The sequence below is a fragment of the Macaca thibetana genome, chromosome 12, assembly GCF_024542745.1.
Source record: "Macaca thibetana thibetana isolate TM-01 chromosome 12, ASM2454274v1, whole genome shotgun sequence".
NCBI classification, from domain to species: domain Eukaryota; kingdom Metazoa; phylum Chordata; class Mammalia; order Primates; family Cercopithecidae; genus Macaca; species Macaca thibetana.
In genome coordinates, this window is record NC_065589.1 from 83,056,676 (window position 1) to 83,069,001 (window position 12,326).

Consider the following 12,326-nt stretch of genomic DNA (forward strand, 5'->3'; position numbering starts at 1 on the left):
TAAAAGCATCCTTTTTTCCCCCAAATTTTTACCCCAATTTTACTTGTCATCCATCCATTCTTCTATGAGGTAGTCATTAAATAATTGAGAAGGTTGAGTCTTTAATACCCTTGTAATGTGAATTATATGAGTTATGTGGTCGTTCATGGAAAGTGACCTGATAGATTCCTGATTAAAGCTAACTATGGCTCAGAATTTAGTTATTAGAGGCAAAAAAACTTAGCATATGTTCAAAGTAATCAAAATCAAAGTTAATACCAAGATCTGGCACACCCTTGAGTCCCTAAGTCTACCCAGGATCCCAAGGCTAGAAAATGTTCCCAGTTGGAAAAAAGTGCAGAAAAAAGCTTGCGTTTCATTTGATCCTTCTGGAGAAAGGAGTAGCGTACCTTTTTTTATTTTTATTTTATCTATTTATTTATTTATTTATTTAAGACGGAGTCTTGTTCTGTCACCCAAGATGGAGTGCGGTGGCTCGATCTCTGTTCACTGCAAGCTCCGCCTCCCAGGTTCACACCACTCTTCTGCCTCAGCCTCCCCGAGTAGCTAGGACTACTGGCGCCCGCCACCACGCCCAGCTAATTTTTTGTTTTTGTATTTTTAGTAGAGATGGGTTTTCACCGTGTTAGCCAGGATGGTCTCAATCTCCTGACCTTGTGATCCGCCCGCCTCGGCCTCCCGAAGTGCTGGGATTACAGGCGTTAGACACCACGTCCAGCTTTTTTTTTTAAAGCATCTTTAAATTTAAAAAGCTAAATATTGATTAGCTTGTTCTTCACAAATGTGAAATAACCTTCAACTAGAATGACATCCAGACATTTCTGAAGCTTCCTGTAGAAGCCTATAATGCTTATGTACAGGGATGCCCTTTTTGATCTTTTGAAACTTTGTGGGGGAATCATCATTAAGAAATAATGAACTTCATCTGCTGCAGGTTGTCTCTTCGTTTTTAGACAATAATTATTTTGGAGAAGATGCAAGAAACTGTGCTGTTTATAAGGCAAACAAAACGTTGCTGCCCTTACACTGTGGTTCCAAGCGTGAATGGATATGCAAAATCCCAAGAGGTAAAAATATAATAAGATCTTTGCTATGTGTTTGGTTTCTAATAATCTCTAGTACTTTCTCAGTTTAAACACCCCAAACCACAATATCAACAACCTGCATGATAAACTAAATTACACTATTTTAGCAAAAAATGTTTCTATACGAAATGAGAAAAAGCGACACCAATGCAGGATGCCAAGGTAGTTCACTGGGAACTGAGGTAACCAGCTAATATTCCAGAACATTTATAATGCAAGTATAGTCTGGGAGAAATGTCACTTTGACTTTACAAAGTAAATGGAATTACTTGTACAATGAGTAAGTGGAAGCACCTAGTACAGTGTGTGACACACAGTGGCCTCAGCGAGTGCTCATGTCCTTCGTTCTTTAATCAGAAGCCTCTCTGGAGCCTCCTCTTCAAGTGTGAGAACTCCCCACATATTCCAAACAGCACAATGTACCTGTTTTAAAGTGAAATTTTTTAAAATGAAGGACAAAATAATGTGTTTAGAGCTGAAGTAATTCACAGACAATGCACTTGAGAAGCAAGATCAGTCAAAGTGATTTGCTTTCACTTTGCAGATGTGAAACCCAAGATTCCCTTCTGGTACCAGTACGGTAAGAACGACTCTGCAGCTCTTGAATTTCTAATTATTAATATATACCATATAAGTGCTACTATATAGCATTAATGTGTTGTTATATTTCTCAAATCAAGCCTCTCTTTTCTTGTGTCAACCTCGAGCTAATTTGTTCAAATTAATAATTAATAAATGTAGTCATTAAATATGGTTAAGGACTAGTATCGTCAATCATTTTTATGACATGTGGTTTTAGAATATGTATCTATCCCTGATCTTTTAATCCTGGTGAAGGTATCTTGCAAGAGATAGACCAAGGAAAAAAAGCAAGTTATTTATCTATTTATGTGCATGTGTCTGTGTGTGTGTGCGGTGTGTGTGTGTGCAAATTTGTGTGTGTGTGTGTGTGTGTATACAATTATTTTTAATGCTGAGTGACCAAATCACAAATTTGGGGTGAATCCTAGCATACCTATTTATCTTTTCTGCATTATTTTCACTGTTTCTTTTTCTTTCAGATGTACCGTGGCTCTTTTATCAGGATGCAGAATACCTTTTTCATACCTTTGCCTCAGAATGGTCGAATTTTGGGTTTGTCTGTAGCTGGCTACACAGTGATCTTCTTACAATTCATTCTGCACATGAGCAAGAATTCATCCACAGCAAAATAAAAGCGGTACTTGAACATAACTCACCACGAAAAATTCAGAGTTTAGCACCTTCTTTTGCCCTTAGGACGGAGGGAGGGATGGTTTTCTCGGTTTGACTTCGGATATTTATTTAAATTTCAGTAAAAGCCATAGATTTCAGTAAAACCATAGATTTTTGAGAATTTTTTTTTCTGTTATAGAGATTAAGAGAAAATAATGGAGATACAGATTTACTCTATTGCTCAGTCACTTCCCTCCTCTTCACTCTTTGTTAGCAATAATGGTGAGCATGTCGAGATTGTTTCATGAGGTTCTACAGACCCAAATTCCTATCTTCATGGAGTTTATATTCTCGTCTGGGAAGAAAGACCATAATCAATACGAGTAAATAGAATTATATAATATATTAGAAAAAAAATAAGTGGATAAACACCACAGGGGAAAATTAAGCTCAAATGAGAGATGAGGAATACCCGGGGGGTGCCTGGCACTTTTAAAACTTCAAATCTTACAAGAGTACATTATTTTTAAGTTTGTAAAGACTAATATACAGAAAATAGTAAGGAGTAGTTTTCTATTTCAACTTAAGCTAGAGAAAGTCTACTTAATTCCTTGCAGAACTAAGCTAGTAAGAAAGAAACATGCAAGACCTATTTAATAATAAAATAAACTGGCCAACATACTTGTCAGTGTGTTCCTTCAGTAAGCATTCATTAGTGAGTATGTGCCAGGCACTGGGGTATTTGTCAAAGATGCAAAAATGTATGAGATACAGTCTCTGTTTTTAAAAAGACTGGATATATATACTTTAAAACATCGTGTTGTAGACAATAAATACGTACAATTTTATCTGTCAATTTTTAAAACATAAATTAAATTTAAAAAATAAAGAAGCTGGAAGTGATATGATGTAGTAAACAGAAAGGGCACAGACAGTACAAATTACAATGGAGGCATGAAGGCAGGAAATCCTCACTCCCAACTTTCCCTTGGAAGCTTTGAAAGCAAGAAGCCATTTTCTTTTCCTGTAATTTAATCATATTTCATGATCTTCAGGAATCCTTTCTAGCCCTATCATCTTTTTATATCTTTGTAAGTTGACTATAAAATGAAGCCCTGTGTTAAAGCATCCTAGACTTGAAAAAGAAATGTCTTTCCTCACAGTTCATGGGGATTTACTGTCTCTGTATCCTGTCTGTTGCACATACAGCCCATGAGGTACAAGCAGGTCAGGACTCCTGCTACATTCTGATGGAGAAGCCGAGAAAAACAGAAGTTAGATGACAATCATGTGGTCCCACAGACACTCAGTGGCAGAACAACTACTAGATCTGGAATGTTCCCCACCATAAATTTGTACACTATTTTGTCACCCTTCCACTCTTACAAATGGAACACTCAAGCCAAAACCATAATGTTCAATATGAGCAAGTTCAATTCCATATCATAGTGTCAGAAAATACACATTTCTTTAGCCAGACACCATACTCCTCACCTCAGAGGGCAATAACAAGAGACCAGATGAATGACTGAAAACTAATCCACAGGCATGCAAAGTATACATCCCAAAAAGAGTTGATATTTGGCCATACTTACCATAACCGTGTCAGGTACTATAATAAGTACTAAAGTGTAATCTTCCCAAGAACCCTCTGTAGGAAGTCTATTATTAGTACATTTTACAAGTGAGGAGGCTAAGGCTTCAAAGAGGTTGAGCAACTTGGTTACACAGCAGCTAAGTGGTGGAATTTGGAAAGAAACCCAGGCCATCTTACTTATCCAGTCATTTAAAAACCCTACACGGTGCTGCCTGTGACAGTGGAACAGCGGTGTCAGGACATGTAAGAGCACAATGTCTTCATTACATCAAAATGCTAGTTCCAAAATCCTCCCCAAAACATGGCTGCCAGCTTTGTCTCAGACATGAACAATGAAGGGCTTCTTTGATCTTTCCAACGGAGCTTAGCTCTGCTGGGAACTTCAGTAGATCTTCTGTCTTCACCTTTCCCCTTAATTCATCTCCTAATCTTTGGAAGCTGGGAAGCCAGTGGGGATGGCAGAGTTAATGCCTCCCATAGAAGGCAAGGGTGAAAACCCACAGGCTGAGCAGTTTGATTCATCATAGCCACTGCCATGATCTAGTTGAGGATTCTGATCTCAAATCAGACAAACTTTATGGTGCCTCATATGGCAAAATTGTCACCTGGCCTATGACCATGTTGATGTAGAATGCCCCATCAGTTTCATGGGTAAGGTGCTGACTAATCTCCCCACTGTGCTACAAAAGAAAATTATGGGAAGGTATAGGATTTGAATACTGAGAATGGGGCTGGGGGGACTGTCCTAGTCTTTTCAGGCTGCTATAACAGAACACTATAGACTACGCAGTTTACAAACAACAGAAAATTATTGCTCACATTTCTGGAGGCTGGAAACTCAAGATCTCGGCATTGGCCGACTTGATACCTGGTGAATGCCCACTTCCTGGTTCATATATATACTTATAGAGTGGAAGGGGCAAAGGAACTTTCCAGAGCCCCCTTCTAAGGGCGCTAATCCCATTCATGAGACGCCCCCACGGCCATCATGACCTTATCACCTGCCATTTGCCTTGTAATATATCACCTTGAGAGTTAGGATTTCAATATGTAAATTTTAGGGGGACACAAACATTAAGTCTATAGCAGGGTCCAAGGGGAAAGGATATCAAATTGGAAAGAAGAAAGTTGTAGCTTTCCAAGAAATTCTTATTTGTGCATAATTTGTGCCTACCTTGGGCACTTAATGGTGGCGGTGGTGATAGTGGTGTTCACATTTTGTAAGAAAGAAACCCTATACCTAAGAACATCCTACTGGAATGGGTCAATCCAGAAGTTATTTCATTCCATGACGAGGAGCAAGATGTGTAGAGATCATTCCACTCACTTCTGTCTCACATCTATCTTATAAATGTAGGAAGAGCACAAATAAATAATTAAATATTTTTAAAATTACATATGTGCTTTGTATGGCTCCCCTAAAAAGAGCAGTGATTAGAATTGTGAAAAACAAAACTAACATTTAGTTGCAGTGTCAAAAAATTAATTATGAGCAAGAAAGCTAGATACAATTTTAAAAACCCAAAGCAAATAAATTTTAATAAAATGTTTCCATCTTGGAAAAAGAATGTCAATTTTTCTCTCCCACTCTTTGAGTAACAGAAGACCGTAAAGCATAATCAGAGTGAATTTATTTTTTGAGCCATCTTGATAATCACATTAATGCTGAAAAAAAGCTGCAAGCACTTTAGGACTTGTTTGACACAAACTACTAGCTAATTAGTCCACTTGTCTGACATTTTTACACCGTTTTGCAGTATTGTCATTTTGAAATGGCAATTTACCATTATTATTAAATTTTTATTTCTAAATGCTTCTTATAATACATATCAAATCTATTAGTCCTTCTCCAAAATATCATTTTGTCATTCTTGATGGGAGCATTTTAAAAGATGACAGGTTGTTCTTCCTTATATTGCTTTATGGATTAATGTATTGACTGTCACTGTGGGGTTTTGTTTGTTTGTTTTTGGTAAATGCTGTTTCCATATGATGCTAACTATAATGGCTGTTTGTGTATACCAAAACATAGTTGATGTTATAAAATGCATGTTCATATGACATTTTTAAAGTCCTGAGCTTACTTCTCTATCACATTTCTTTATGCAAACGCATATTAATAAGTCTTCTATTGTTGTGGCCTTCCTAAGCTAAAATTTCAAACATCCATTTTCACATTGGATGTTCCATTCTGGATATCTTTTAGTATCTCCTATGAAGTTCAGTTCTGTGCCATATCACAACAGGTTGTGATGTGCCATGTGGAGGTTACCATGCCATAATTGAGGTGGTAATAAATATGCCACTTAAGATGCAGCGGTTATAATTCCTCTTTAGAGGTCCTTAATTGGGGCAGAGAACAATCCAGGCCATGATTTCCAGTCCTGTGGCACATGAAACCTCTTTAGATTGAATGATTGAATGAAATTGTTGTGGTTCCCCCACTGAGTTCACAGCCAGTCTCAGTGGACCCATTCCAAAGTCTGACAATGGGAATCTGAATTCAGCCAGTAAGAACACGTCCAGGAAACAACACCTCAGGGATCCAAAATTACAGTTGTTCCATCTTGCATTATTCTCAAATTGCTGATATGACAAACAGCCACGCTGTTTACAGAATAAAAATACCTGTTTATAAATTAGATTGTTAGAGGACTATTGGGTTCTGTTGTATGGAGAGCTGAAATTCCTATGGAAAAATAATATCTCTTAACATTTCTTCCCATGTCTTTACAGAAGAAATGAGAGTACAAATTTAAATATATAATGCCTTCAAATAAACAGGATTTTTGCACATAAAAATTAAGTTACAGTTCAACATACACCACCCACACACCCCTCCACCATTAAGTATACTGATTTACAGGTCTTAGAAAAACCCTTACTGCCTCTTCCTCTTTTATAGTTAAAGAGGGAATTGCAATTTCCTGGGTCATAAGTCAGTACATCTGCCCTAACGTGTGTGTGTGTGTGCGCGTGTGTGTGTGCGTGCACACACGCACATGTGTGCAGATGCATGCACGTGGTACTTTAATTTTATACTTTATTGTACTTAGGTCCAAGTGATTAATAATGGTGTAAAATTAATAAAATGTAAAAGGATTATTTTCCTTTTGTTATTGTTGTTCAAGTCTTCTATTTCCTTACTAATTTTTACTACCTTTATTCTGAGCACTACAACATTACTAATACAATCTTAGATTAAATGGGTTTTTTTATTGATGATAACTATATCATTCTGTTAACATAAAATTTATAATCTATTAAAATTCCAATTTTTTGTTAAACAGTTTAATTTTATATAAAAAAGTACATATTTTGAAATGTGTCTATGTTGACACATATAAATCTGGTTCCTTTTTTTATTATTATATTTTAAGTTCTGGGATACATGTGCAGAACGTGCAGGTTTGTTACATAGGTATATATGTGCCATGGTAGTTTGCTGCACCCATCAACCCATCATCTACGTTAGGCATTTCTCCTAATGCTATCCCTCCCCCAACCCCCTACCCCCCAACAGGCCCCAGTGTGTGATGTTCCCCTCCCTGCGTCCATGTGTTCTCATTGTTCAACTCCCACTTATGAGTGACAACATGTGGTGTTTGATTTTCTTTTCCTGGGTCAGTTTGCTGAGAATCATGGTTTCCAGCTTCATCCATGTCCCTGCAAAGGACATGAATTCATCAAAAGGATAATTTTCTAGTTGTCAAACACTGGGCGTTCTGTAGTATTCTTTTGTCCTATATTGTGTCTCTCTATTTGAATGGGAAGGAAAGCTTATACTGTTTAAAGCTTAGCAATCAGACTAATACCTAAAATCAGTATCTTTACACTAATGATGCCTTGATACCTTAAATTGTTTTTCAAATACATGTGACATATGCAATGAATTATAAATCACCGAGAGGGTAAATCACTGAGAGGATAAGCCAATAAATTTTTATCAGAAAATGAATTCATTTTCTAATATTACTTTTTAAATCCTTCTTAGAGAGTTAGAAACACTACTTTTCAAGTTGTATAAAACTAAAATTATTTTCCATGTTTGATTCCAGTTTTTCTTCATAACAAGGAGGGAATATTTTAGAATAATGAAGTTTCAGGTTTTCTCAAGATGCTAGGCCTTAGTATACTGTTCCTTAGATAACTGGGTAAAATACTGAAGAATAGAAAGCCACTAGCAGCAACCCCATTAATCTTAATAGTGAAAAAGGAAAACAAGTAGAATAAATGCTGACTTTTTTTATTTCTTTTAATAGCTATCAAAGTATGGTGCAAGCTGGTGGATTGGACTTCAAGAAGAAAGAGCCAATGATGAATTTCGGTATGAACCTAGATTCATTTGCATTTAATTTTGTTTGACAGGTTTTATTTGCAGAATGATTGGATTCAATTTTAGTGATCAATTTGTTGAATACCCTTCAAACATTAACTTATAAATTTTCACTTCTCTAACAAAGACGTGAGAGGTTTTTAAAGAATACACTTATGAAACCATCACAACAATCTAGCCATAAACTTATCCATCACTTCCAAAAGCTTTCTCTCCTGCTCTGTTCATTTATTTATTTATTCACTAATTCATTCATTTTTGTGATGAGAACACTTAACATAAAATCTACCCTCTTAGCTGGGCGTGGTGGTTCACACCTGTAATCCCAGCACTTTGGGAGGCCAAGGTGGGCGGATCACCTGAGCTCAGGAGTTCGACACGAGGCCAACATGGAGAAACGCCGTCTCTACTAAAAATACAAAAATTAGCCGGGCGTGGTGTGATGCATACCTGTAGTCCCAGCTACTTGAGGGGGCTAAGGCAGGAGAATCGCTTGAACCCAAGAGGCAGAGGCTGCAGTGAGCCAAGATCGTGCCACTGCACTCAGCCTGGGTGACAGAGCGAGACTCCATCTCAAAAAAAATCTACTCCCTTAGAAAAACTTTAAGTATATGATACAATATTGTTAACTATAGGCACTATGCTGCATATGAGTATTTTTTAAATTTAATAGGATATTATATCCTCAATCCCTACCTCAGAACGCTAAGAATGATGTTGGAGACTGGACATGCAGAATGAGAGAAGACCTTAACATTTTTAATCTTCCCACAGCTGGAGAGATGGAACACCAGTGATATACCAGAATTGGGACACAGGAAGAGAAAGAACTGTGAATAATCAGAGCCAGAGATGTGGCTTTATTTCTTCTGTAACAGGTTATTTTACTTACCCATTTTTGGGTTTATAATACAAACTGATAATTTTCAGGAGACTTAAAATCTTTTCCTTGCATCATTTCCATGAGAAGTTTCTGTTTATTTCTCTTTTCATTTGATGTGTTCAGTTTTGTCTGCCATAAGGCTTAAGGATGGACATTTTTTCTGTTCAATCCATGTATTCATGTTCTAGGAAATAATTTACATCTGAATAAGTCCTTCCTCATAAATCAAAACAGCACCAGAAATGGGCCCAATAAAACTGTTTAAAAAAAAAAATGCCTGACAAATACTTTTCCCTATGACATTTCAATGGAAGCACTTAAAAAAAAATCTATTCCTATATGCAATTTATAATGGGCCAGAACTTTAACATCTGTGAAATTTACTTCCATTGTCCTATTTAATAAATGTTTTGATTCAAGTCAATATTCTTTTTTTCTTTTAATACCTGGCATCAATTGTTGCCTGCTTTAGAATGGCAACTGTTTGCAAGTTGGATTTAGAAGCACATTTAGGTTGAAGATTGGTTTTTTTAATTCTCTTCGTCAGTGCAGTGTAGTTAGGTTGATTGTCCACTCATTCCCCTTCTTTCTAACCATAAAAGATAATGATATCCGTTACTCTAACAGATTCATAACTAACCTGTGCCCCAGACCAGGAGAGGGATAAACATGGAAAATAATTTTGGGTGTGAGGGCCTCTGCAGAGAGTTAGGAAAGGAAAATCCATGTGGTTAATCAGCTTGCTTTTACCAGCAGGTGTCACAACAGCCTACAGAAAGGACTGTTTTGAGAGTCTGGGAGAATAGCAGCTAATCTGCATTGAAAATAGCATTCCAGCCCCTCCTTCAAAATGCCAACATCTTTTGGACTCATATTCCTGATCTAGAAAACTGAGCCTGCCCTTGCAATTGGCATGCATTCTGCCCTGTTCTGGAATTTATGACTTGGATGCCAATACAATGCATTCTATAATCTTTATTCTGAAAATATAGCTCTTCTAAATTAAAAAAAAAAAAGCAGTCAGTTTGTCGGAGGCTGAGGATTTGAGGATATATCTTACTGAAGACAAGTCTATATGTGAGTCTGTTTTATTTAAGAGTCAGTGTTAAGAAATGCTATTTTCTTGGAAGTTCTTGAGTTAATTTTTCTAAATTATTATATTTTCTAAAGAATTATAAAGTAGAAATTATCTACTGTTTTAGAATCTTTTTCCTCTCTGTACATTGAAGTTGAAGGTTTTAAAATGAAATTGTTACCCTATGAAGTATTCTTTTGCGACACAAGTCAAATACTCTTAAGATTTTAATCAGTTCTATGATTCAAATTGCAGTATTTATTTAGATTTTTTTAATTTGTAAAATTTCTACATTCTTAAATTAAAATTACTGATTTGGCCCCTTGCCCAGTTAACTGTTGTCCCTAGAGAAATCAGTCATCAGTAGTTTAGTTCAGTTTCTAGATTTTAAAAAATAAATTATGAAAAACCACAGCAGTCATAAAAATAGCGATCAATAGAGAATGCCTTCAAAGAATTGCCGTTGTTCCTATACCATTTCTAACCCATTTCCTCCTCCAGGACTCTGGGGTAGTGAAGAGTGTTCAGTTTCTATGCCTAGTATCTGTAAGCGAAAAAAGGTTTGGCTCATAGAGAAAAAGAAAGATACACCAAAACAACATGGAACGTGTCCCAAAGGATGGCTATATTTTAACTATAAGGTAAGCTTGCTTTTCAAAAGTTGCCTTTGTTTCACTTTTGTAGACACTAATTTTGGAAAGTGTTCAAAAAGTAGAAGTGGCTTTTAAAAGCTATGAGTTGACCATAGGACCTGGAATGTTTTTGTCACAATTTTCAAGAAATTTTTCAAGAAATTTGAGTTTTCCATTTAGTAACAAATCTTTTGGAACAAAAAATTTTTGTCAAAAACAGCCTGGATCCTGCCCCTCATTTCTATACTCAGTTTTGCCATTGGCATAGCCATTTATTGTGCTGTATGAATGTTCCATTAGGTGTGACATATGCATGTATGCATGTGTGTGCGCGCTCATGTGTGTGCGTGTGTGTGCACATGTGTATGTATGTGCCTACATGCCTGTGTGTCTAGGTTCTGCTCCCAAATAAGCTGTAAATTTCAGAGGACCCAGACTCCAACCCCTACTCTTGTGTTTTCCCTGCCTGGAGCTGGCATACAGCTCTGCCCACTAGTGAATTGAGGGACTAATAACTTAGCTTGGTCAATGTCATCTGGAGCCTCATAAAGCTGGTGCTTCCATGCAGATTTGAATTAAGAAAACGAAATTGCCAGTGGGGATATTTTAAACCAGATTTATTATTTCTGATGCTGCCTTCAATTAAGGCCTAGACTTTCCCTCCACTCCTCATATTTTATAATAAAATAACTTTGTAGGCCTTAGGTGGAAGTAATTAAAATGCATCCCAAATTATAATTGTTTAACTCTTAGAAAATTAAAAAACCCAAACTGTGTCATCATTTCATATGCTAATATGAAATTCCTCTTCAACTGTGGACAGCCAATTTTTAATCTAAGTGTTCAGTTATATTGGCAGGGCTTTCTCTCCTTTGTGATCTTCCTCCCATTGTTAATTTGAGAAATGAGGCCGCTTGGATTTTTCACACATCCGCTGAGTACCCACTATATATTGTGGCACTGATTTTTAATTTTTTAAATTTCTGGTAAATACAATATAGAATTCACCATTCTAACCATTTTTGTTTACTGTTTACTAGTGTTAAGTGTCATATACTCACACTGTCATTCAAAAAATCTCCAGGCCTTTTCCATCTTGCAAAACTGAAACTCTACCCATTAAGCAACTCCCTGTTCTTCCTACCCCGAACCCCTCGGCAACTACTGTTCTACTTTCTGTGTCTTTGAATTTGACTACTTTAAATACCTCATGTAAGTGGAATCAGACAGTATTTGCCTTTTTGTGACTGGCTTATTTCACTTAGCGTAATGCCCTCAAGGTTCATCAACACTGGCATGTGACAGGACTTCCTTTTGACAATATTCCATTGGATGGATAGATTACATTTTGTTTATCCGTTCATCCATTGGTGGACGTTTGAGTTACTTCCCCTCTTAGCTAATTGATTTTATGTGTATTTCTTGTATCACTGAATTTTAAAAATATATAGAATTACTATCCTCATTTTACATATGAGAAGACAGATGCTAACAAAATTGTATGACTTTTCTGAAACTTCACAG

The 12,326-nt window shown here is 36.6% G+C and overlaps 1 protein-coding gene across 6 annotated transcripts in view; it reads left to right on the top strand.

Annotated features, from left to right (window-relative positions):
* The window catches only part of PLA2R1 (phospholipase A2 receptor 1), a 126,291-nt gene that overhangs the window by 81,641 nt on the left and 32,324 nt on the right, over positions 1–12,326 (top strand). For all 6 annotated transcript variants that reach the window (XR_007718443.1, XR_007718442.1, XM_050752867.1 and 3 more), the window contains 6 exons: positions 935–1,067; positions 1,630–1,665; positions 2,147–2,304; positions 8,139–8,203; positions 8,987–9,090; positions 10,672–10,811. Coding sequence is in view for 4 of the 6 variants with exons in the window: in XM_050752867.1 (XP_050608824.1) it covers positions 935–1,067; positions 1,630–1,665; positions 2,147–2,304; positions 8,139–8,203; positions 8,987–9,090; positions 10,672–10,811 (636 nt within the window). In the remaining 2 variants the exon portion in view is untranslated. The remainder of the gene's footprint in view (positions 1–934; positions 1,068–1,629; positions 1,666–2,146; positions 2,305–8,138; positions 8,204–8,986; positions 9,091–10,671; positions 10,812–12,326) is intronic.